The sequence below is a fragment of the Nothobranchius furzeri genome, chromosome 12 (assembly GCF_043380555.1).
Source record: "Nothobranchius furzeri strain GRZ-AD chromosome 12, NfurGRZ-RIMD1, whole genome shotgun sequence".
Lineage (NCBI taxonomy): Eukaryota > Metazoa > Chordata > Actinopteri > Cyprinodontiformes > Nothobranchiidae > Nothobranchius > Nothobranchius furzeri.
The window spans coordinates 12,983,843-13,011,569 of NC_091752.1; the positions used below are offsets into that span (position 1 = coordinate 12,983,843).

Here is a 27,727-nt window from a genome sequence, read left to right on the forward strand (position 1 = left end):
CCGTACCAGAGGATAGTGAGGAATGAATAATGGCTGTTATAAAAGGGAGCAGAGAAGAAAGGCACAATTTAACTAAAACAGTTGGAATAGGGTCCAGTTGACAGGTGGAAGGTTTGGATTTGGTGATGTAATCTAATATTTCTGAGGGATGGGGAAGTTCAAAGGAGGAGAACGGAATGGTGGGTTCAAATAAATCAGGAGAGGGAGGGGAGGAATGAGGTAAAGAGAGATGGATTCTATTGACCTTCTCATTAAAAAACTGAAGGAGAGAGTTACAGGTTTCTGAAGAGTAAAGATGGATGGGTAAGGAGTCAGGAGGCTGAAAAATGCTGTTCATGATGGAAAATAATGTTTTAGTGTTGCTGGAGTTGGACGAGATGAGACCGGAGTAATACTGAGATTTGGCATGGGAGATGGAGTCCTTGTAGAGAGAAATCTGAGCAGAATATAAGTCTTTATGGATGGTGAGACCGGTTTTCTTGTAGAGTCTTTCAAGCCTCCGGTTGGTAGCTTTCAAGGAGCGAAGGGCAGGGGTGAACCATGGAGCAGACCGAGTAAAATATACAGAGTGGGATTTGATGGGAGCAAATGAATTAAGGATAGAAACCAGACCGTTATTGTACTGAATGACAAGATCATCTGGAGTAGAGGACAAATTAGGGGTCAAGGTGGCAAAACTGGAGGACAGGGAGGCTAAATCAATGTCCTTTATATTACGAAAAGAAATGATACGTGGTGACTTGATGATGGAGAGACGGAGGGGAACAGAAAAGGAGATGAGGAAGTGGTCCGTGAAAGGGAGCGGGTCAGCTGACCAGTTGGAGGGGGTCAGGCCGGAGCAGCAGATTAAATCCAGGGTGTGACCTTTAATGTGAGTGGGAAAATTGGCATATTGATGAAAACTGAGGCTGTCCAAAGATGAGGAGAAGTCTTTGCTGAGGGGGAGGGCCATATTGTCCATATGAATATTAAAATCACCAAGTAAAATTACATTTGGGGAAAGGGCGGACAGATGGGATAAAAGAGCAGAGAGTTCATTTAAAAACTCAGGGCTGAACTTGGGGGGACGATAAACAGTGACAATTATTGTGGGGGTCGGGCCGGAGAGTTGACAGGTGAGGCATTCCAGAGTGGTGAGAGGAGGAAGGCTTACGGGAAGGACCTTCCAAGTCTCGCGATAGAGTATCGCGAGACCACCGCCGCGGCCCGACCCACGGGGTTTGGAGAGGTAAACAAATCCGGGAGGAGTACAGTCATTGAGTTGTGAGAAATCGCTGGGTTGTTGCCATGTTTCGTTCAGACAAAGAAAGTCTAGCTTATGGTCACTGATGGTATCTTGGAGGAGATGTCCTTTACCAGAGAGGGAGCGAATGTTGAGAAGACCAAAATTAGCAGTGCGGAAGTCCCTGGCGACAGGAGCATTAGCCCGACTAGCCAGCCGGGCTAACACGCTGGAGTCGGCAGCTCGGCAGGTATTCCTGGGTAGCTGCCGGCTAGTCGTGGATCAGAAGGAGGGTATTCCTTTGGAGCCGTCGAGATGGAGGTTCCGCCGGGACCCCCGATGGATATACCGACAGCGAAGCTGGAAGGTGATGTCGGGGAAGAGGCACAGAGCTGGTGGTGGAGATCCGGAGTAGTGAAAGCGGAGGTTGAAGAGCTCAGCCGCCGAGTACTGGAGAAGGCCATCCACGGACAGAAGAATGAGCGACAGGATGATCCAGGCCAGTGAGAGGCACACAGAAATCCTGCTGGACCACATTATGGATTGGAGCAGGGAGGTGGTGATGTGCAACCAGAACGCAAGCTGAGCAGGTAGGTGAAAATGAGTTTTCACCGACACAGGGATGTGACTCGGGTAAAAAAGAAGAAAAAAAAAATACAAAAAGTTTGTTTGCCAGCGAGCAGCGGCAGCGAGACGCGCCAGCGTTCACTCAACCGGAACCGGAACCGGAACCCGGTTCTACACATACTATATATATATATATATATATATATATATATATATATATATATATATATATATATATATATATATATATATATATATAGTATGTGTGTGTGTGGGGGGGGTCTGTGTGTGTGTGTGCATATATATATAGATATTTATATCTACATATATCTATATCTATCTATCGATCATCTATCTATCTATCTATCTATCTATCTATCTATCTATCTATCTATCTATCTATCTATCTATCTATCTATCTATCTAGCTATCTATCTAGCTATCTATCTATCTATCTAGCTATCTATCTAGCTATATGTATATATACACACACACACACACACACACACACACACACACACATATATATCTATATCTATATCTATATCTATATCCATATCTATCTATCTATCTATCTATCTATCTATCTATCTATCTATCTATCTATCTATCTATATATATATATATATATATATATATATATATATATATATATATATATATATTCAGATATATGTATGTATATCTGAATATATATATATATATATATATATTCAGATATATGTATGTATATCTGAATATATATATATATATATATATATATATATATATATATATATATATATTCAGATATATGTATGTATATCTGAGGTAACTGTAGAACCTCATCTGTGTTTGAACCGTTTTGATCCAGTTGAGCTTTCAGAGTTATCAAAATATTAGCTTCATCGAAACCTTCCACTAGCATTTTTGATCCAATCCCAACCAAATTATTTGAAGATGCATTTCCTTTGGTTACTGCCCCCATTCTAGATATAATCAATCTATCCTTAGTAAATGGATACGTACCCCAGGATTTTTAAGGTTGCTGCAATCAAACCTTTACTTGTGTAGGCAGGGCCGTTGCTAGCTATTTTGGTGCCCTAAGCACAAAGTGTTCGTGGTCCCCCCCCCCCCCCCCCCCCCACACACACACACACACACACACAGGAAAAGCAACACAATCACTGGCATGTTACATGACTAAATTCAAAACTATTTAACCTTTATTAAGAACTAGAGAGGCACAATGTACACATTTTATACACAACTAGAAAATTCTGAATATGAAGGGAGGAGGTGAGCATAATGGACATTTTTCTTCAAATTATAACATCAGCAGCTGATGTTCCTCTTGGCCCATAAATGTTTATGAAATATATATCAACATAGAGCAAATACCTAATTTGAAAATAGGTTTATCTAATTTTTCATATTAAATCTCAGTTACATAGCCTATAGGCCAAATAGGCTATTTAATAATGATATAAATCATGTCCATAGTTAACTCATGATTAATCACAAACAGCCGCTTATTTAAAAAGAAAACTTCTTACTTTACCTTGACGGTGTTTTTGTCCTTCCTGTTTTTTTGTGATATTTATCTAAGTATTTGGGTGGACAAATATGATTCATTTGTTTATTTCTGTTTCAAAACAGCACAGATGGGCCTATCTGACCTCACAGAGGAAACTTTATTTTACTTGAGAAAGATGTTTTAAGATGAACTTATTAAAATAAAAAAATCTTCAAACTCTTAAAGGTCTATTTTTAGATGAACAACCTTTAACACTGTTCAGACTTATTTTTTATACAAGTCACATGAACAGGCTGAATAAAAGGATTTTCCCTTTGTTGCATTTAACTATTTCTTCTTTAAAGAAGTGCTGATTCAGAAGAGAATAACTGCATTTAGGAAGATGATGACTTGCTACGTTTTTTCTCCAGCAGTAAAAAAGCTCTAAAGCTTCTCTGAGTTTCTCTCCCTCTCAGCCTCTCTCACTCAGCTACTGATGAACACCCGGTAGGCAGGGCCAGATTAACACATTGTTGTACCCTGGGCAACAATATTCAAGGGCCCCATCATCACGACCCAAGGATCACCATAATATGGTCACATACAGAATATTTTACTGTAATATGCAGTAAATATACTCAATACTTGAATGCCTGATGTCACGTAACCCGCTCAGTGTAACCTTTGACCCACCTTCTGTGGACTGACCAATGAGGAGAGGGTCTTAACTTGAGGCCCTCTCTTCATTGATCAGTCTGCATGAGACTGACTCTCAACTGACGTTCAAAGTCATAGGCAGCGAAGCGTCTCTGTGCAGCGCAAAAGCCCGGGTGGACAGTTTGTTTAATATAGGGTGACCATATTTCCATTTCCAAAAAAGAGGACAGGGTATCTGTGCCTATGACGTCACACAATGGCAACGCCACACAAACCACGTTGGGACCCATTTTTTTTTGTAAGAACTAAATTGATATCAGATTCTTCCAATGAAGGGGCTCTAAAACAATTCGTATATAAATATTTAGCATATTTATTGAAAATTCTCATTTTTCTGCTTTAGTGCTGCAACAAAATTTTATTAATAATAAATTATTATACCTTTTGTTTTACTACAGCATCGGTAAGCTTCCTGTGCACAGATTATTAAGGATGCTTGTTTCAGCTGTGAGATTAGATGACAGGATCAATGAAAAAATAAGTTGTCACACACTCCATGGAAACTTTCAGAGAATCCACAAATAGTGGCTTTCACATGGTTTTGTTACTTTTAGCAGGTTTAGAAAAGCAGCAGATGAGACAGCATGTCTGATAATTTAGTTTTTCATCTGATAATATTAGAATATGTCAGTAATGAGGGGCTTTTAACAAACACTGTATAACTAATACTACTGGACAGGGTATGAATTACACAGAGGCTTGGGGAGCCCAGTATTGGGGTGGTGTGTGTGTGTGTGTGTGTGTGGGGGGGGGGGGGGGGGGGGTCATTTTGCCTTGGCCCCCAAAATGTCTTGAAACGGCCCTGGGTGTGTGACTGAGTTATGAAGGTGATCTGAATTGTATCAGACGTATAAATATTTCCTGTGTATAACTTATTGTTTTATAAAAACGTGTAGTGGAGATAAATCTAATTTTACTTTTCAACACTTTTTGTTTTCTTGTTTTTATTTAACTATTTTCCTGTCCTGTCTGTCTCTCATCTTCCTGCATCTCCTCTAAACTCTCCAGAAAAACTGCTGCCTGGATTCTTACTTTTTCACCTCATCAGTTACTTTTGAGCAGATCAAAGGGATCTCCTGACCGCAAAATGCAGAGCGCGTTTCAATGCTGTGTCAGTGAGGTGAAATCACCGCAGCGCAGGTGATGAGCTCCACAGTGGCAGAGCGCTTCAGGCACAGATAAGACAGAAAGTAGAGAACATGTGCGGACATGAACGATCGTGTGTTAATTATAGTTTTTTGGTTGCACCACTTTGAGAATGGACCGTGCGCTGGAAGCAGCCGCCTGGAGCGCTGCGCAATAACGATCAGCGCTGTGCCGCTGTCTGTGCTCTCTGCTCAAAAGAGTCCATAAATGATGTAATATAGGTAGAAAACTTTTTTCCGGCTCCCCTGGATGTGTAGGATATACAGCTCCCCCATAATTTGATCCCTGCTCCTGGATGAAAAGCCAGATATTTTCACAAGAACCCCCAGTCCGGACGTCCCGGACAGAGTGAAAAGTGGACACGGTCCATCTCCTTTACTTTTTGTATTGTTTTCTCTCTGTAAACATGCTGTTAACTTGCTTTGCACATCTTCTAATTGAAATCCGTCTTCATCATATATATATTATTTTTTCATAAGCTTGCGTTTGGTGCCCCTCCCCGGCGTGGTGCCCTACGCGCTATGCGTGGTGTGCGTGTGCGGAGCGCCGGCGCTGTGTGTAGGGTATTACTACATACTAGAATCACACTGTTTGCTATCAGTTGTAGATTCTGAGAATGAGCAAGCAGATTAATATATGAAGCTTATATTGTGTATAAATTTCCAGGATACTTATATAATCGATTTAAGTTCATGCACCAACCTGTTTGGTCTATATTTAATCCAAAGATTGTTTAATGTAAGATAATTAAATTTAATAGGAAAAGTTTATTTTTGAATCAGAAGTTAGGAATCTTTGGTTTTTTCAATAACCAGAACTATTTATACCTTTCTGTGTTTCATTTCAAAGAATGAGGCAAGTTTTAAAATGAAGAATTTATTACTAACAATTTTAAACATGACGATTTGAAACGACAATTTAAATGACAATTGAAATTGACAATTCATGGATGACAATTTACCAGCTTTGATTTTAAAACTTGTTTAAAAGCTTTACCTGTGTCTGGATGGAAAGCTAAAATGAAATGAGAGTTTTTGATGTGTGGATGTTCTCAGAAGGTTTCTTTCAGAGAGAGAAGCGTGTTCTGGGTTGGAAATGATGGTTTTTGCAGCTAACTGAGTCGTTTACTTTTACAAACACAATCTGTCAGACTGTCTACCTCACCCAGTATAGAAGACCCCCTTTTTGGATCCGAAGTGTCAGGTGGAGATTGTTTCCTCCAGGCACGAGTTTGGTAGATGGACTTCTGGTGCGACCAAATCGGTCCTGAGATGTCTCCTTGGGTCACTCGACTGGTGGAACTATTTACATCTCAAAGTCAATAACTCTGAAGGAGTTTTTGCGTCAGCTTGTTACAGTTGTGTTTATTTGTAGCTATTCTTATCGGCGTGACAGAACAGCAGGTGGAGGTTAGGGACGGCCGTTCCCGTATCCTCAGTGATGGTGGTTGGTTCACAAACTGAAGTTTCTCTGCTGCAAAGTTAGTTTAACAAACTCCTCAGAACACGCCCACTCTCAGAGCAAGAAAGCTTTGGTCGTGAGAGGAAGACGTGATGGCAGTTTACCTTTAATCTGGATAAACTCTGTGTTAGATGGATAAGGTGGATGTTGACCTTCTGGTTACTGAACACCATAACCGATTATCAACCATAATCATAATTATACCCAAAGCATAATAATTCATTTCAGCAATTAAAAATACATTTATACAGAACCAAGAGATTATTTATGATGATTATAATAAACCACAATAAAGTCAAAGAGTTTATTAAAATTATTATTTAAATTATCATTGTGAAACTTGAAGTGTCCTTCTTCTGGGACGGAACAGCAGCAGATAAAGGATGATATTCTTCAGACATCAGGGCTCCTGGGTTAATCTGTGGAACTAAGCAGTGTTGGGCAAGTTACTTCAAAACTGTAATGCATTATTTATTACTTGTTACCCTCATTTTAAAGTAATTCATTACATTACAATATTACTGATTTTAAAATGTAAGGCATTACACTACTTTTGCATTACTTTAAGTTACTTTCACCGATACAACTTCAGTATGTATCTGGTAATCTGGCGCTCAGTGAGCTCATGACATGTATGTGGAAGGTGATGTGGTGTCTGAGCTAGGATTGCTGTTAAAAACAGTCAGATATAATAACAGTGCTTTAAAATGACTGTTTATTACATAAAAGCAACAACAATACTCTCAACACGCTGCCATCTTACATTAACTGAGCAGGGAGTGAGGTGGTGGGGGCTCCAAGCCTATATTTGCCTTGGTCCCCAAATGCCTTGATACGGCCCTGGATGTGGGACTGACTTCTGGGGTGATCTGATTCTATCACATGTATAAATATTAAATGCTTGTATATTATTGCTTTTCACTGGTAAAAAATAAGTATTGGGGATAAATCTACCTACTTTTTTCTTTTTTTCTTGATTTTATTTGAATAATTTCCTGCCCTTTCTCTCTCTAACCTTCCAGCATGCTGCTTGTTTTCTCCGTCTTCCAGAAAAAAGTGTTTCCTAGACTTCCTACTTTCTAAAGATCAGCCAAAGGGATCTTCACATGTGCGGCGCTCCAGCAGTAATGAGTTGAAATCACCGGGGCACAGATTATGAACTCAGCTGAGGCAAAGCACGTCAGAAAAGCACAAAATACCAGAGAATATGCGCTGATATGAACGATCGCAAGTGAATTATTTTGTTTTAGTGGAGCGATTTTGTGAATGTTGCAGCGGCCGCGTGCAGGATGCAGCTGAGCCGTTACCGCTGCGTCCTCTCTGCCCGCAAAGCTGAGTCCATAAATGACGTAATATATACAGATACTGGATCTTTCTTCGGGTTTCCTGCAATTAGAATTTTTAAGGAACACATCTTGATTCTGGGTTTAAAAATGCATTGTAATTACCGCATTACTGACAATTGTACCGAGTAAATATTACCATTTTCTTTCCCTGTAATGCCTTACATTACCACATTACAGCAAAAAGCAATGCATTACAGTAATTACTTACTTTTGTACCGCATTACTCCCAACACTGGAACTAAGTCACAGTCTGACCCAGCTGACCCAGTTGGGAAAATGTGACCTTTGTCACAAATTAGAAGCCCTTCATGCCCTTAAGAAGCCTTCTCTGGATCCAGATGACCCAATTAATTATAGACCAATATCTAACCTTCCATTTTTATCCAAAGTCCTTGAGAAAATAGTGGCCATCCAAGTATGTGAGCATTTAAACACTAATGCTCTGTTTGAGGAATTTCAGTCTGGTTTTAGAGAGTATCACAGTACTGAAACTGCATTACTGAAAGTTACAAATGATATTCTCATGGCCTCAGATAAGAATCTTGTGTCTGTTCTAGTCTTGCTAGATCTCAGTGTTGCCTTTGACACAGTTGATCACAATGTTCTTTTAGAAAGACTTGAACATGTTGTAGGGATCAAAGGAACAGCGCTAGGCTGGTTTAAATCCCACCTGTCTGACAGATTTCATTTTGTAAATGTACATGACAAATCTTCATACTCCAGGGTTACTTGTGGAGTATCACAGGGTTCAGTGCTTGGACCAATTCTTTTTACTATATATATGCTCCCAATTGGTAACATCATTAGACAGCATGGGATAAACTCCCACTGTTATGCTGACGATACTCATTTATATCTATCCATTAACCCTGATGAATCTAATCGGTTGGGTAGATTACAGGCTTGTCTTGAAGACATAAAAAATTGGATGACTCAAAACTTTTTGCTTTTAAATCAAGACAAGACTGAATTTCTCATCTTTGGACCTGAAATTCAGAAAAGGAAATTGCTTAGTCAATCACCTGACCTGAATGGCATTCAATTAGTCTCTGAGAACAAAGTAAGGAATCTTGGTGTTATCTCCGACCAGGACATGTCATTCAAATCCGATGTTAAACAGGTTTGTAGGATTTTCTTTTCCCACCTTCGGAATATTGTTCAGATTATAAGCATCCTTTCCAGGAGTGATGCTGAACAACTAGTTCATGCATTTATTACATCAAGACTGGATTACTGTAATTCATTACTCTCAGGTAGTCTACAGAATGTAGTTAAAAGTCTTGAGCTTGTCCAAAATACTGCAGCTAGAGTTCTGATGAGAATTAAAAAGAGAGATCATATGCCTCCTGTCTTAGCTTCCCTTTCATTAAACCCTTCCGCTGACGGAATGCCTTTACTGGTACCGTGGCTCTTGTCTTTATGCCATTATGTAGTACATGCACGGAATATGCCCATCGTTAGTGTTGTGTTGTGGCAGCCTTCTGTATTTCAAAAGTTAGAATTTAGCCGTTAGCTTAACTACGGGAAAATTGTGGCAAAGCGCCACATATTGAAGGTTCGATAATGATGATCCATATTTTATAGAATACCGTAAATCCTCTAATACAGGCCGGGTCTGTATTTGACTCAAGCTCATCAACCTCCAGGCCTTTATTGGAAGGAGGACCAGAATTAGAGGCAGGCCTCAATTTCTATTTGAGCAAAATGAACTAATGGTTCACTAAAGTTTTTGACAATTAAAATTGCACCCACATTTTCAAAGTTAAACACATTTCTTTTAGCAACGGTAGTTTCTGCTTCAGCCCTCTCCCCCTTCCCCCTGTGCAGCAGCCGCAAACTCACTAATGCGCCTGCAGCCTCTCAGTGTTCCTGCTGATCTAAACATTAAAATAATTATTTCATTTTCTGTTCCTCACTTCTGATTACCTTCAATGGTGTCTGTTTGTTGCAACCACCAGGTACAAAAACTAACTTGTTTTTATTTGACTATTTTTCTGTCCTGCCTGTTTATTATCTTCCTGCATCTCCTCTCAATCCTAAAGAGAAACTGCTACCTGGGTTCATATATATTCACCTTATGAGTTACCTTTGAACTGCAGTTCTAAAAGATCTACCGACCGCAAAAACAGCGGAGTGCTCGCCAGCCACATCAGTTAGGTACGTCACCGAGGACGAAACAGGTGATGCGCCCTGATCCACAGCAGCGAAAGACATCAGGCACAAATTAAAGAATAAAAGACAGAAAATATAAAAGGAAATGAGCTGACATGAACGATCGCGTGTTAAATTAGTTTTTGAGATGGCGACACCTGATTTCATAATGTTACTGTGGCCATGCTCAGGACGCAGATGTCTGGAGCGCGTCAACGATCAGAGCTTTGCATGCACAAGCTGGTTAAGGTTAGGATGGGGGTGAGGGGAATGTTAAACTGCAAGAGGGTAAATGTCGCAATTTGGTTAAATGTCCGTTTTACGGCGGGTGTCAGTACCGACGCTCTGGCACAGCTTGTTGCCTCCAGACATGCAGGAGCTTGCCACCTGCTGACAGCAGGGTGCTGTCTTTTCTGTGGACTGCATCTTGCCGGTCATTATCACGTGACAGCGACTAGTCGATGACAGGCATAACAAGTCACTATAGAGCGGTGAAGTTGACTAGTGACTAGTTCATACAACCCCTGCTACTGCTCCCCAGAGTGTTCTGCAGCATAATCAGCGCGTTCTCTTTGAACTTGATATCAAATTTTCGCCTCCTCTTCGTCACCGCACGGTTAAAGTTACCCTCGCGGTCTATCACTGGCAAATCAGAAGTAAGACGGATATGACACAACCGCCCCCCGTACTTGCTTGTTACCACATTCCACCCGGCCACAATAAAAAAACGGCCATTATTCACCTCCGCCGACTCCGACACCGGCCAAAATATGATACCCGGCAGTTAATTAAATACAGGCTAATATTAGAGGATTCACGGTATTACATTTTATTGAACACCTTCATATTCTATTGACAATTTATTAATAGCAACTACTTAAAAACATTACACATTCCTCCCTACCAGCAGGGGGGTGAGCTCTGCTCTTGATACTCTGACTCCTTACCAGAAGTCAGCTGAACTGGGCAGCATCCGACCAACCAGTGACCTCATCATGGACGGGATGATTGTTCACCGCTTCTGCCGTGTATCTGTTTCAAATGAGTGCATTTCACACACTGGACTGTAAAAACAACAGTTTATCATCCATGAAGCAACACTTACCTGTCATCTTGCTGAATCCTCGATCTCTCAAGAGTCCTGTCTGGGTCATCTGTGCAAGTGGTGCTAGCTGCTACACCTGTAATACCGAGGCCTTCTCAGACTCTTCGGTTCCTGCAATACCTCCACCTTCAACGGTTGTCTACAAAGAAAATAATATTCCTCTTGGATTATGATGTGGATCTTCCTGGTTGTATGGCTGTCATACCTCACTGCCCTTCTGGGTCTTGAGAAACCATGAGCACCTGTGCCCAACCATGCACTATGTTGACGACCGACATCCCACTGGAACAACACAGGATTCACAGCATCACTGGAATCTGACCACAACTGGATATTCCACTCCGAACCCGATACATCCATAGAGGGTTGGGTCGCCAATTTGTTGTGTCCAAACACGGTGACCACAGCAACATCACATCTCTCTAGACGGCTGCACGCCACGCCTTGCCATGCCACACCGCACCTGGATTATCATCAGAGCACTGCCACTGGAGGTACAGTTAACTCCGTTAGGTGCAACGGAAGACCCGGAGAGGATCACAGTGTCAGCAGCCTGATGTCTATTCCTCTCTGTTACGTCCTGGCTATGCTAGGAAGGTGGGGAGGTAACATAAACCTGTGACCTGATGGAATGGGGGGAGAAAATGCATTTAATTAAAAAAATTGCATACAAAAACCTTACAATATAAAGAATGGCACCGATTAGTACTAACAGAAAAAAGCCTTACCAGACAAACAGGGCAATCATGAGACTAACTTAAAGTGCCCAAGGCTGAGGATAAACCAAACAAACAAACAGGCTCAGAAAGACCAAAAGAAAGAGGGCAATAGCAGTTACCACACCTAAATCAAACTAGTGGAGATCTAACTTCCTATATGTAGGGGGTAAATGTGGTTGCTTTTAAGCTTAATATATTACCTTTACTTATGACCAATAAGCTGTGATATTCTATATAAATATAGAAGATCAACCTGCTTGGTCTTTGGATGTTTATACAGAAGATTCTAGGATTCTTTGCTTTTTCAGGGATCAACACACTTCGTCTCAATTAAGACAGAGTCAGGATTATAAAAGATAAGAAACTTCTTTTCTAAATAATTAAAAACATGACAAGTTAACTAATATTTACTGTGATGGATGAATCTAAGTGGATGGGATGTGATGTATGGTGACTATGTGTGAATGTGAGGTTATCAGAACCTTTGCATTTGGAAGAACTGAGTTCTGGGTGTGAAAAAAGGAGAATTTGATTTGCATTAACTAGGAAGTTGATTCTTATCAAAACTACATAAGACGCGATTCATGTTGTGTTTGTAGAAGAAGCGCAGCACCGACTCTTGAGTCCAGAGATGTTCCCGAGTCACAACAGATAGATGGAATCGTTTGCGTCTAGGACTCTTAAGGAGTAAGAACAGTATCAGCTTTGTTCTGTAGGAACCGTTTGCTGTGTCAGTGGTAGGCAGCTTTTAGCAGGGTTTTTGACAGCTTGTCAAAAATGCTCTGGGTTAAAGAGGTATCGCTCTGGACTGCCGTTCCGTAGCTTTATCTAGAACTGACTCACCGTGAAGTGAGCTCTGTTTTAATATTCTCATATTATGATTTCTTGTCCAATCGGAACGTGCCATGTTAAGAGGTGTTAAGAAGCAAACCTCAGAACATCACGCCTTCTTTCAGATACAGGATGCTCTGATTTGTGGCTAAGAAAATATCTATGTGTCATGACATTTAACAACTTTAATGTATCTCTAATGAACATTGTGTCTGAGTGAAGATAATGATTACCTTGTCATATCAAATATTACTGACCATCATATATAAATATTTCAATGTTATAATAACATTAATTTCAAATTTCAGTAATTCAAGCACAGATCAATCAACCTTATTGATTTAAGCACAGATTATATAACAGAATGGAACTGCGCTGCTCTGGGTGGCTGCATGTTGGAGTAGCTCTGTTGACTATAGGTAAGTTTAGCCTTTTCTTGGACATTTTTTCTTCTAGTTTCTCAAGAAAAACTGTATTTTTTTAGACATTTTACTTTTCTGTTTCTGGTGCAGCTTGGAGGATTTTTACTGCTATTTTTTCACTTTTTTCACTTTTTTCACTTTTTGAGCATTTGTTATGATGCGTAACCATGGCAACAAGCTGGTTTACAATCGGGAGCAGCTGATTAGCATTGGGGAGGCTGAAATAATACCTCAACTGAAACCACAAATCCCAAATGAGCTAAAACGCAAGAAGCGTGGGTGCAGAGCGGGAGCAAAACTGAGACAGAGATGGAGGAAATTCAAACAATCTCTTCCATCGATCATAATGGGCAATGTGAGATCACTGGGCAACAAGATGGATGAGCACTATGTTGACGACTAGTCCCTTTCAAGGACTCAGCCAGAGTATCGGCAGTGCAGTGTTATGTGTTTCAGTGAGACATGGCTGCAGGACCATATCCCCGATTCCAGTGTCTCTCTGCCAGGATTCCTGACTGTACGAGCAGACAGAGATCTGAAGAGGAGCGGGAAAAGAAAAGGAGGTGGAGTGGCAGTGCTTGTCAACAACAGATGGTGCCATTCAGGTCATGTTTCAGTGAAATGTCGTCTCTGCAGCCCAGATGTTGAACTCTTGGCAGTAAGTTGTCGCCCATATTATTTGCCAAGAGCCATTGCTGAAAATGCATGTGATGCCATCAGTTCCGTTGTGGCTAAGCTACAAACCCAGCACCCCAATGCATTTGTGGCTTTATCTGGTGGTTTTAATCATTCCTCGCTCTCTGCTACACTTCCAACATTTCAACAGTTTGTCAGCTGCTCCACCAGAGAAAAAAAGACATTGGATTTGTGTTATGCAAATGTAAAGAATGCATACATGTCCAAAACAAGACCTCCTCTGGGACAATCAGATCACAATCTTGTTTTTCTCTGCTCAGAATACAAACCACTTGTTCAGAGGCAACCTTTGACAAGAAGAACTGTGAGAAAATGGTCACAGGACGCTGAAGAAGCCCTGCAGAGTTGTTTTGAGACCACAGATTGGATGACTCTGCCAAGGATATGAAGAGGACATTAATGCCATGACTGGATGTGTCACTGACTATATAAACTTCTGTGTGGACAATATAATACTCACCAGAATAGTGAAATGCTTCGCTAATAACAAACCCTGGATCACCAGTGAACTGAAGAATCTGCTAAATGAGAAAAAAAGAGCCTTCAAGGAGGGAGACAGTGAATTATTGAGGAGTATACAGAAGCAACTTAGATCAAGATCAGAGACAGCAAGGAGGCATACAGGAAGAAGCTGAAGAACAAACTAGAGAGGAACAATATCAGAGATGTCTGGTCAGGGATGAAGAACATCACAGGCTTCAAGCAGAGGAAGGATTGCACAGATGGCAGCCTGGACACAGCCAATGAACTGAACAAGTTCTTCAATAGGTTCAGCCAATCAGACATCCCATCCTCCTCTGATCCAACATTTTCCTGTCACACGCCAGCTCTTTTGTCCTCTAACTCAGGCATGGACTCTTCTGGTTCCAGAAATCTGTCTTCAACCAAGTCAGGAGATGCTGCTGCCCCATTTACCTCCCCCTCCCACCTACCTGTCTTTAGATGTCAGGTGAAGAGGCAGCTGAACTGGAACAAGGCTGCAGGTCCAGATGGTGTCAGCCCCAGAGTACTGAAGGCCTGTGCAGAGCAGCTCTGTGGGATTCTGCAGCACCTCTTCAACCTCAGCCTGGCCCAGGAGAAGGTTCCGGTCCAGTTCCAAAGTAAACTCGGCCATCAGTCAATGACGACTACAGACCGGTTGCCTTGACATCCCACATCATGAAGGTCCTGGAGAGACTCCTGTTGGTCCACCTGAATAAGCAAACTAGAACATATCAGGACCCGCTGCAGTTTGCTTATCGCCATGGAGTTGGAGTTGAAGATGCCATCATCCAGCTGCTTCAACCAATCCACTTTCATCAGGACAAAGCAGGCAGCACTGTCAGGGTCATGTTCTTTGATACCAGTGCATTTAACACAATCCAGCCTGATGTACTTTGCCAAAAACTCCAGAAGACACAGGTGGGGGCCTGAACTATCGCCTGGATTAAAGACTACCTGACAAACAGACCACAGTTTGTGAGGCTGAAGAACTGCACATCAAACCAGGCGATCAGTAACATTGGAGCACCACAGGGGACTGTACTCTCACCATTCCTTTTTACCCTGTACACCTCAGACTTCCAGTATAAATCAGAAACCACTCATCTACAGAAATACTCAGATGACTCTGCAGTTCTCGGGTGTATCAGAGATGGACAGGAAGCTGAGTACAGAGAGCTGGTGGAGCACTTTGTGGCATGGTGTGGAAACAATCATCTGACCTTGAACGTGAACAAAACAAAGGAGATGATTTTAGACTTCAGAAGAAACAGGATGGAGTCAAACACTGTTTCCATCATGGGAGAAGAAGTGGAGGTAGTTGAGGAATACAAATACCTTGGAGTTCACCTGGACAACAGACTGGACTGGAGAAAGAACAGCAAAGCCGTTTACAAGAAGGGGCACAGCAGACTGCACTTCTTGAGGACGCTTAGGTCCTTCAATGTCTGTAACAAGATGCTGCAGATCTTCTACAAGTCTGCTGTTGAGAGTGTAATCTCGTCAGCCATCGTCTGTTGGGGTAGTAGCATCAGAAGCAGGGACCTGAAAAGGCTCAACAGCCTTATAAAACAGGTTCGTTCTGTTCTGGGGACGACTGTGGAACCACTGGAGGAGATAATGCAAAAAAGGATTCTCCAGAGAATCAAGAAAATTATGGACAACCCTGAGCATTCTCTTCACAAGACTGTCCGACAACAGAAGTGTCTTCAGTCAGAGGCTTCTTCAGTTTTGCTGCAACACTGACCGCTACTGGAGATCCTTCCTGCCAACAGCCATGGTAATATACAATAAATCTTTGATGACTTGATTATTATTATTATTATTATTATTATTATTATTATTATTATTATTATGAGCTACTACAGCAATCAATTTCCCTCCTGGATTAATAAAGTATTTTTGAATTGAATTGAATTGAATTAATCAAGACATTATTATTATTCCATTTCACAAATGATTAACTCATATGAGCAGAAAACAGTCACTCTTATAACAGTCCAGCCTAGATAAGCAGACAGGCTTGGCACAGAAGGACCTTGAGAAGGGAACATGATGTTGAAGTCTTGACAATCTGAGAGTAAACACACATTGTTGAATCTTTTCCTGCAACTTGGAAGATTAACAGACGCACAGAGGCAGATTCATGTCTGCAGCTGACCGATGGCATGTAGGTCCGTCTGTAGGTGAAAACTGACCATTTCTGGACGTTACATATACAACCACAAGTAGGTCTGAAAGCTAACAAAGCTACTAAGCAGCAATTCTACACCAGTTAACCACTAGAGTTTACTAGCAGCACCAAGTTCAAACAAAGCTGACCAAGTGGGGGGAACAGCACACAATCAGCTGCTCCCCAACTGCAGGCGGAGCAGGAAGTCTCTTATAAGCCACTCTGCAGCTCCCAACTGACTGATTGCTGGATGATTCCCAGCTGGTCCCAGGTGATGGTGGAGGAACCAGGAACAAAGTCAATTGCATCTCCTGGGCTGCAGGCTGAAGAATATGGAGAGCTGGACTGTTCACTCAGACCAAAACAAACAAACAAACATAAGTACAGAGACTTTTCTAAATGCATAAAACCAGGGATCATGACACTCTCTTAATGAGGCCTGTCCCCCTGGGTACTGTTACCTATCTAAGCCTTGTACGGAGTGGGGGATTTGCTGTATTACATAGCAGCAATCTGGTGTTATTCCCCATGGCCATTGCTAGCACTTTCCTAACATTTGAAAGTCTTGTTTTTAATTGTAAACATCCTTTACAACATCCTAACCCTGACCCGCCCAAACCACATTCCACATTCATCTCTGACATACACTGTTTTCTTTTTTCCCTCTGTACAGTACTCCAACATTTTAGTTATTGGTGACTTTAATGTACACATGGACTCTCAGATCTGCCGACTAGCGTCTGACTTCAAATGCACATTCATCTTCACCAGCTTGAGGATGCTCCAACACATACTAAAGGCCATACACTGGATTTATTGATCACTGACTCTCTTCCAGTTACTGGCCTTGAGGTGTATCATGTTGGCATCTCTGACCACTTAGCAACATTATTCAAAATCCCACTGTCATCTTCTTTTCACAAACCAAAATGTCAGATGACCTGAAACATCAAGAACATTGATTCCACCTCTTTTAATTGGGATTTACATCTTCGCTCCCCTTCTCCAGGTTTGTCAATGGATGAACTTGTGAATTTTTACAGCGCCAGCCCCAGCAACATCCTGGACAGTCATGCCCCAGTTAAAACCCACATTGTTACTTGTGGGGTCCCACAGGGCTCCGTTCTCAGCCCAACCCTCCCTCTTCACAGTCTACATGCTTTCCCTAGGCTGAGTCGTCAGCAGGCATGGAATTCACTGCCATTACTATGCTGACGACACACAACTCTATCTTCAAATCACTCCCTCTGGACCCCCCTCTGCCACCATTTCCTGCCTCACCTCCTGCCTGGAGGAGATTGAGGCATGGATGAATCACAATCGTCTGCTTCTGAATGGCTCTGAAACAGAAGCCATTCAAATCGGATCGCCCCACCAACTTCACTCCTCTCACTTTACATCTGTTTCGTTTTTTGGAAATACTATTCCCATCCCTCCCTCTGTTACTAACCTTTGGGTCCAGTTTTACCCCTACCTTTCCTTTGACAAACATGTCACCTCAATTTGCAAAACCTCTTTTTTCCATTTCGGTAATCCAAACTGCACCCCTCTCTTTCCCTTTCAGCGGCAGAGAAGCTCATCCATGCATTTGTCTCCTCCTGGCTGGACTATTGTAATGCACTTCTGTTAGGGATCCCTGGCAGGAGCCCCCAAAAGCGCCAGTATGTCCAGAATGGTGCTGCCAGGGTCCTAATGGGGGTGCAAAATCATGAGCACATTACCCCATCTTCCAATCCCGTCACTGGCTCCCTGTCCACCTCTGTGCAGAATACAAGATCTTTCTGCACACCCATCACTGTCTGCACGGTGCGGCCCCCACATACCTCTACCCGGGCCACATCAGGCCAACGGCACCCCCTGGTTCCGCCCAGGACATGGCTTAAAACCATGGGCGACAGGTCTTTTAAATTCCATTTTTGGTTCTTTTTTAAAACACAGAAAAGGTTTCTCTTTACCTTGCTTGCTGACAGTTTTGTTTGCGACTGCAAACTTCCTCAGAGCTGACGCTGATGGTGGCGTCACTTCCTACTCCGTTTATCCGTGGGCAGCAGAGGACGTTGTCGCCCTCTGCTGTCCTCTCTCCCCTCTCCGATGATGCAGTCCCATGCACGATCCAATGTGTAGACCCCATCATCTCTGTTCATGGTCCCACATCTACGTCTCCTTATCTCTATGGCTATAGAGAATGTGTGTCTGGATGTTTTGTCTTCTGTATGTAAACACGTGCTGAACAGAACCTTCTAGCTTTGGAAGGCCAAATAGAAAGTTGATTTATTTCTGTAGATGAACGGTTATTGTGTTGGTCAATATATAGGTGAAAATGGACCCTTTTGGTACGTTACAACAGCCACATCAACATGGTCGGAAGAACCTATTTCTTCACTTGTGCCGTCTTGCCACGATCAAGCCAATGTTGTCAAGAGCACATCTCCAGTTGGTTCTGCATGCATTTGTTTTATTGCTGCTTGATTACTGTAATGCACGTCATGCTGGGCTGAGTCAGACAGCACTGAAATGGTTAGTTTAAAATGTGGCAGCTAGATTCCCCACAGACTGGAAGAAAACCGCTCACATTACGCCAGTCCTGGGCTCATAACTCTTCCTGTTGCTTACCAGGCAAAGTTTAGTCTTGTTGTTTGTCTACTTGTCCCATCATGGTAGTGACCCATCATATCTAGATGGGTTACTACAAATACATGCACCTTCAGACTCCCTATGCGTGGCTGATCAAGAAATACTAATGATCCCGCAATCAATGTGCAAGACTAGAGGTGATCTGACTTTTTGTGTTCTGGCTCCTACACTCTGGAACATGCTCCTACTTGTTATCAAACAGTCCACATCACTGCAGATCTTCAAGAGTTGTTTGAAGACTCATTTTAATCATTTGGTCTTCATGGTTTAATATAGCTTTTATTGTCTCTGTTTTATCAAGTAGTCTGTTAGACTTAGTTATTTCTATTTGCTGCTTTTATGTGTTTTATTGATCTCTGCTCTTTGTTACTTTTATGCCATGTTCAGCACCTTGGGCTTCCGTAAAGGTAGTGGAAGGCCTATAGAGATAGAATGTGATTGACTGATAAAACTGCAATGTGCGATGTGAGCAATGAGATTTTCAACCTGGTCGGGGAACACTGGACAAGGTCTATACCCTTAGAGGGTCCTGGAGGGTGCATGGGAGTTTGCCCAACCAGTCTACGTGTGTTTTGTGGATTTGGAGAAGGCGTTCAACCTTATCCCTGGGAGGCCCTCTGTGGAGTACTTCAGGAGTATGGGGCACCAAGCCCTCTGATACGGGCTGTTAGGTCCCTGTATGACCAGTGTCAGAGCTTGGTCCACATTGTCTGCAGTAAGTCAAGCTTGTTTCTTGTGAGAGTTGAACTCTGCCAAGGCTCCCCTTTGTCACCGATTCTGTTCACAACCTTTATGGACAGAATTTCTAACAGCAGCCAAGGTGTTGAGAGTATCTGTGTTGGAGGCCTGAGGATCAGTTCTCTACTTTTTGCAGATGATGTGGTCCTGTTGGCTTCATCAGAACTTGATCTCCGGCTCTCACCGGAGCGGTTCGCAGCCGAGTGTGAAGCAGCTGGGATGAGAATCAGCTCCTTTAAATTCAAGACCATGGTCTTAAATTGGAAAAGGGTGGAATGCCTTCTCCGGGTCAGGGATGAGGTCCTGCCCCAAGTGGAGGAGTTTAAGTATCTTGGGGTCTTGTCCACGAGTGAGGGAAAGCTGGATCATGAGATCGATAGGTGGATTGGTGCTGCATCTGCAGTGATGCAGGCGTTGTACCGGTCTGTCGTGGTGAAGAGAGAGCTGAGTCAGAAGGCAAAACTCTCTATTTACTGGTGGATCTACGTTCCTACCCTCACCTATGGTCACGAGCTTTGGGTAGTGACTGAAAAAACGAGATTGCAGATGCAAGCGGCCGAAATGAGTTTTCTCCGCAGGGTAGTTGGGCTCTCCCTTAGAGATAGGGTGTGAAGCTCGGTCATCCAGGAGGAGCTCGGAGTAGACCCGCTGCTCCTTCACATCGAGAGGAGCCAGTTGAGGTGGCTCGGGCATCTGGTCAGGATGCCTCCTGGACACCTCCCTGGTGAGGTTTCCCGGGCACGTCCAACCGGGAGGAGACCTAAAGGTAGACCCAGGACACACTGGAGGGACTATGTCTCACAGCTGGTCAGGGGAACACCTTGGGATTCCCCCGGAGGAACTGGTCCAAGTAGCTGAGGAGAGGGAAGTCTGGGCCTCCCTGCTTAGGCTACTGCCCCCGCTACCTGACCCTGGATAAGCGGCCGAAAATGAATGAATGAATGAATGAATGAATGAATGAATGAATGAATGGATGGATGGATGGATGGATGGATGGATGGATGGATGGATGGATGGATGGATGGATGGATGGATGGATGCAACTGAACAAACACTGAAGAAAAGGATCAGAAAAGGTGGTTTTGTGTTTTAAGTTCTCTTGTTCTCATAATTAATAAAACAGTTCCTTGAGTTTCGTTTTGGTTCTAATGAAGTTGTGAAGTCCAAAGCAGTGATTGACTCACCACCTGCACTTTGCTCTCTATAAACAGCTCACAGCCACTTCCAATTAGCATCTGGTGGGCTGCATGCTAGCCCGAGTCCCTGGCGAGAGAGGAGCCTTCTGATTGGCAGTTCATCATGAACAGACTAATAGGGTGAAGGCTCAAAGCATTTTAATTTCTTCGCTCCAGTCTCTCTTCTATAAGCTGCAAAGCCTTTAGACAAAGTTAGATCGGTTCAAGCAGCCAAACATATCCCATCAATATTCAAATGAGCAGGAAAAGGAGAGGTGTGCACTTTGTGAGCATCTGAGTGCACAGTTTGGAAAAGAAAAATCGTTGACTGATGCTTGTCGACGTGATGCTCATTCATATGCACCCTTGTGATTCAGTGTGCACACCTCATGTCATTAAACTGAGCTGATAAGGAAGAGCTCCGTATGCTCCAGTAAAGTCTCTCATCCCACACAACCTTGATGCTTCAGTAGGAAACCTGCTTGCCTTTTTCTGTGCGGTTGTGTTCTCCTGATGGATAATGCACATAGATGCCCTTGGTGTGACATTGATGATGTTTTCTAGAGAGGGGTGGCAGCTAGGATTAAACATCCCTCTGTCAGGTGAACGCATGAGGTCTCGTCTTACGGTTTTCCCAAGAACCACCCAACAGGGAGAAGTGCAAGTTCAGGAATGTCAAAGGAATAATTTCATTTATCCTCATCAGGTCGGGTTCGTGCTGCACTACTCGTCTTTGTCCACGTTGTTGTGGCTTGGGGTGGCGGCCAGGAACATTTATAACCAGGTCACCAAAAAGCCTCTGCAGAGTCAAGATGGTGGCCCACCCTCACCTCCTAAACAGCCCTTGCTGAGGTAAGAAAGCATAGGCGTGTGTGTGCGTGTGTGTGCGTGTGTGTGTGTGTGTGTGTGTGTGTGTGTGTGTGTGTGTGTGTGTGTGTGTGTGTGTGTATGTGTGTGTGTGTGTGTGTGTGTGTGTGTGTGTGTGTTTTGTTGCTCCAGTTGTAATTTTATTTTATTTGTTGTGTTCTTGATTCTAACCGTGTTTTAATCAGTGGACCCGTTCAGGTGGGATTCTGCTGTTGGAGGTGACAGCACAAACTACAGCTGCAGTGTCCAACAGCAACAGCGGTCAAAGGCTTCACAGTTAAAGAGTTGCTGTGAAGCAAGGCTTCACAGTAAGAGTTTGTAGCCTGGCCTGCCAGACTCATTCTCTGTTTTAATTCTGCACAGAGAAAGTCTGGTAACTTACAGGCAGAGAGGCACATGAGGGGCGGGACTAGGCAGTTCAAAAATAACCAATCAGAAAAAAGACGGTGGAAGCAGTGTCATGATTTTAGATTTACTGTTTTCAACATAAACACATTTCAGTGACAGCTGTTCTTTTTCCTTTAGTGGGAGTGTCCGAAAATACTTAACAATCAAACGACCAAATTAATAAATTACATTTACAAAATTAAATAAGTAACTTATTTGTTTTATTGGATTTATTTCCTGGACTAACTACTTCTACTTTACTCTTTTCACTTTCAGTAATCCAGAGATTATTTGCTCCTCTGTTATTCATTTGTTTCATTTTGATGATCATCATCCCAGTTTATATGGATTATTCCCATGAAACCTCCTACATAACTTTATTTTGTTATTCATTTTCTTCCCAGCACAACTTTAATGACATGTTTCAAATAATATGCACAAACCTTGACAGAGTCAAGATGGCACCAAGGTGCTTGGCCTGCCTTCTGCTCTCTCTACTTCTGCTGTTTTTCCTGTTTTCTAGTATTCTAGTAAATGGTATCAGCTCCATCCTGGTGTATGACAGACTCACCCTTTTAAAGCTTCGTGTACCTGTGGATTATGCAGTAACCAAAGCCACTGAACATCAGAAACTGTTCCATCCACTGCTATCAGGTATTCCTGCTTACCTTTGGAGGCTGCCACGCCCATCCTGGCTTCGGAAAAGACGCCGCGGTAAGCGCGGGGGCAGCTGTGTCCGGGCTCGAGTTGCCATGGCGATTTCCCAGGGGTCTATCCAGACCTTGCCGGCTGCCCTGCTCCATTCTCCCCTTGCTGATTCTCAGTCTGTGGCTTGGTTCGTCTGTACAAAGGAGGCAGCTCCAGCGCGTTGCCGCGGGGTCAACCACGCAAACCTGCGCGCTTTCACTGGACACCTTTCCGCCTCCACTTTGGATCTGCAGCTCTCTCCTGCTGGGGGGGGTTGGTGTCAGTGGCTATGGCATTTTGTTCTAAGTCCTCCATGAAGAACTCTCAAAGGGTGGCTGATAACAGGTCACCCATGGTGAAGCCTTCAGCTGTTTGTGTACTGTTCCATTGTATGTGGAGTCCCGTAATTTTCAGACAATAGAGCGCACCTCAATATAAGCCACACCTACTAAGTTTTTAGAAACACATGGAACTGTACTTATATAAGCCGCACTGGGCTAAAAGCCGCAGATATCTACTGAACGTAACTGAACTGATCAAACAAAACAAAAATTATTGATTCGTTTATTCATCTTCCTCTTGCGCACTAAAGCCATTAAAGTCCTCTTCTTCAGTGTCGGAGTTGAACAGCCTCAGAAGAGCTTCGTCACATACCTTTTCTGTGGCGATGCCAGTGTCGCTGTCCGTGTTGCTGTCAACATCCCGGGGGGAAGCTGGCTTGAATGAGTTCTTCCCGCTGAGGTCTCCAGCGTCGAACCATGGATTCATTCATGCCAAGCTTACGTGCGGCAGCACTGTTTCCCTCCTTTACTGCCAGATCGATGGCCTTCAACTTAACAAATTCAAACTTCAAACTAATTCTTCGTTGTGCCAGCTGCTTGCATGTGTTAAATTAAAATGAGCGCTTTCTTTGATTTCCACTTTTGACTTCCACCTGTTTCACTTTCTGCTAAAGCGCCCTCTGGCAGGTGAAGGAAAATCTTCAGTAAAGCCGCACCTCAATATAAGCCGCATGGTTCAAAGCATGGGAAAAAAGTAGCGACTTATAGTCCGGAAAATACGGTATGTGGAGTTAGCTACCGGTGTCATCTGTTGTGAGGTTTGTTCTCTTGTGTAGAGTTTGTTCTGACTCTGTTTACTACCATGTCCATGGTTTATTGGGTTGGTGTGTGTGACCCAACAGTGGGCTGATGAATCTGCTGATTTCTTTTGCCATACTGTATGTTGGTGTACCTGTGTTGTCTACTTTTGGTCTAAGCAGTGTTATATTTGTGTGTCTTTGTAGTTCCATAGGTTCTTGGTGATATGTCTGCTGCAGGAATTCAGTGTTTCTACATTATTTCTGTTATTTAGCCTTTTTGGTGTAGTGGTTTCAGTCATGTTCTCATGCTTTTCCTAATGTCTTCTGTTGTCTTTTTTATGCTTTGTGTGTGTTTCTGTCCTCTAGCATCTTTTCCACCTGTCCATTACCTCATCTTTGTCTGCTGGTAGAATAAAGATGTTTGTTTAGACTAGTGCTGTCATGTCTGTTCTTTATCTTTTGTAACATTACTGTGTCATATTTCTCTGTTCTTTAACATCCCAACTGCATTCATTCTAAGTTTCTTTCCCTCATCTGAGATCTGTTCACACACCATTTCTGTTGCTACAACAAATTCATCATACGGTTTGTTTTTCAGTGTTATTGCAAACTTTAAACCTTTTAATAGCGTCTTTGGGTGTCTAGAAAAGCGCTATATAAGTTCAATGCATTATTATTATTAATAAACTTTTTTCTGCTTCTGTTGGTGTGTATTGTGAGCTTTATGTGGCATTGTCCAGTTTTTCTTTTGTCTTTTCTTGTAGAAGAGTTTGGTTAACTTCTTTATGTCTTTTTCTTTTACTTGTATGAATATTTTCTTGTTCTTCTATCATATGTTCTTTAACTAGTTCTTCTGCTTTCTCATCTAATTTGTAATCTGATTGTTTCTTTTGAAGTCCAGGTGTCTTCTTTCCAGCTTGTGTTTTATTTGTTTCTGTTTGGTTCTGATGTTCCTTATCCTTTACTTGAGTAGTGCTTTCTATGTTCTTTCCATTATTTGCTGTGCCATCTTGTTCATGTCGGTGTCTTTAGGTGTATGCTTGTTGGCGTGATGTCTTCATCTCGACATCTTAAGCAGAAGCAGAGGCGGTTCCTTAGACATGCTCGCCCCTTGTTTCTTGTCCGTAATCCTCTTTAAACATCTTCTGGACGTTCATTCTGTGACCTTTTTAAACACAGAGAAGATTCTTTTACCTTAGTAGCTAACGTTTCTGGTAGTTCCTGCTGCCATCATCAGAGCCATGATGATGCTGGCAGCTTCCATGCCTGCAAACGTGTCACTTTTCGTGTAAATCGCTGTTTTAGGCCGAATACCAACACTCACACTGGGCCCTGCGGTCTTCAGCAAAGTGCACTTGAGGAAGGTGTGCACTAGGATTCGAGTGCGTAGTAAATAATTGTAGAATTGAGACGGGGAGCATTGTGTCATCGATCACAACGCATGCCGGGATGCTGGTCGCTGTGAAACTTTTTTCAGAAAACTTTATCTACAACTTTCAAACAAACAACAAAGCAATTATTTGTGTCACGATCCTGTTTCTGCCATGACCTGTTGCCACAGCAACCTCAGCCTGCACCTCATCAACTCCATTCATCTCACCTGTTCCTGTCATCAGATCATTACACACACCTGCTTCCTCTACTATATATTCACCAGCCAGCCACCAGTTCCCTGCCAGATTTTTGAACGCTCCTGCAAGTAAATTCTCCAGCCTCGTTACCCACCTTGTCATCATGGATCCCGAATCCTGCCTTGTCTCCTGACCTTCCTCCTCGCTGTGCCCTTCTGGTTATATTCTGCTTCATTCCCGACCTCGTCCTTGGATCCTCCTGATTGGCAGTCTGCATCTCTGCTCCTCTGGTAACGATACTGCTCCGCTCTCGACCTTGTTTTTGGATTTCCCTGTCTGCACCTCTGCCCCTCTGATCCTCTGGCTCTGACCCTGTTCCGTTCTCGATCTTGTTATTGGATCTTCCCTGTCATGGTTTGAGGCAAGAGTCCAACCCAGAGAGTAGCAGAGGTGAGTATGGGAGTTGTAGTATGATAGGGGGAAGCACTGACGGAAGGACTTACGGTTTGGGAAGAGGAGAAGTGCGAGGGAGGGGTGAGCCGAGGTAATAGTCCAGGGAATGAATGAAGAGCGGTTGAGATGGGGAGGGAGAATGGATCCGAGCCGGTGTGGGTCTTGGAGAGGGAGCGAGGTGTGGAGGGGAGCGGGTCGGTTAAGCGGTGGATGGTGAACCAGGAAGCGAGCCGGGTATAGGTCCAAACAGCATTGGGGTGAATCCTGAGGAGAATCCAACCTGAGGTGAGTAATCCAAAATATCCAAGTTAGTTGAGGTCACAAGAAAAGCACAAGAGTTCTAGAACTAGAGATCTAGTAAAGCGAAGGCTAGGGACTACCAGTCAGTAGTAATCTTCCGGCGTCGAGTCATGTCCACCATCCTTATAAGCCGGCCCACTGATTAGCTGAATGGGTAACAGCTGTGGCTCCCTCACCTGAAAAACAAAACTCAAAGAGGGTAAGAAACGAGAGGAGCACTCACCCCGGCTCATGACATTCCCTATCGGACATTCCTCGCCTCGGATCTCCTGGTCATGACCGCCTGTCTCCTGACCTAGTTTCTGCCTCCTCCCATCATCAGCTTTTCCCCTTTTTAATAAAACTCTTAAAACGTGTCATTCTGTGTTTGGTGTTTCTTACGGGTCCGCCAGTTAAGCACATGACAGAATAATCTTGCAATCATGGACCCGAACCCAACTCCAGAGTGGCGTGTTAGTGTTGAAACGGCCATTAACAAACTGGAAAACAAAATGGAGGAGATCTAGGTGTAATGGGCTAACCACGGAGGAGCCCAGACTTCTGCTCCTGGTTCAACTCCCGACTCTGCTCTCCAGCCCCGGATTCCTCCTATCCACGAGCCACGATTGGTTCCGCCCGAAGTCTTCCGGGGTAAGTCAAAGAATTGCCGTTCATTCCTGACCCAGTGTGAAATACAGTTTGAACTCAAGCCATCTGCTTTTCCCACAAAGCGGTCATGAGTGGCTTACGTCATCTCCTTGTTATCAGGACAAGCCATAGTTTGGGGAACTGGAGAATGGGCTAGAAACTCTAGGATCTGTTACAGTTATAATGATTTTGCCCATGAACTTATTAGAATCTTTGATCCCTTATTGCCTGGCAGAGAAGTTACCTGTAAACTAATGACTTTGAAACAAAATAAGAGGAGAGTCACAGAAGATATAATTGATTTTCACGCCATTGCCGCAGTCAGTGACGGGAATGAGCCTGCTCTAATGGATATGTTCTTTCAAGGTCTCTCAGACAGCATCAAGAATGAGATGGCCACCCGTGAATTTCCCAAAAACCTGGTAGAATTGGAGGACCTCATCACCAGAATTGACCTCAGGCTCATGGAATACAGGAGAGACCATTATTTGACTCAGCCTCCACCTACCATCTATCGTCCTGCCTGACAGTTGTCATCTGCTGAGTTACCACGTGTTGGTGGTCTTCTCACCGCCTCCTGCAACAAGACTGAGGAACCCATGCAGATTGGCAGATCGCAGTTATCACCAGAGGAAAGGGCCAGAAGAAGACAATTGAATCTTTTTTCTATTGTGGT

The 27,727-nt window shown here is 43.1% G+C and overlaps 1 protein-coding gene across 3 annotated transcripts in view; it reads left to right on the top strand.

The window, feature by feature from the left end:
- The window catches only part of LOC107372556 (adhesion G protein-coupled receptor A1), a 115,852-nt gene that overhangs the window by 80,152 nt on the left and 7,973 nt on the right, over positions 1–27,727 (top strand). For all 3 annotated transcript variants that reach the window (XM_054732682.2, XM_054732680.2, XM_054732681.2), the window contains one exon: positions 21,785–21,930. In XM_054732682.2, the coding sequence (XP_054588657.2) occupies positions 21,785–21,930 (146 nt within the window). The remainder of the gene's footprint in view (positions 1–21,784; positions 21,931–27,727) is intronic.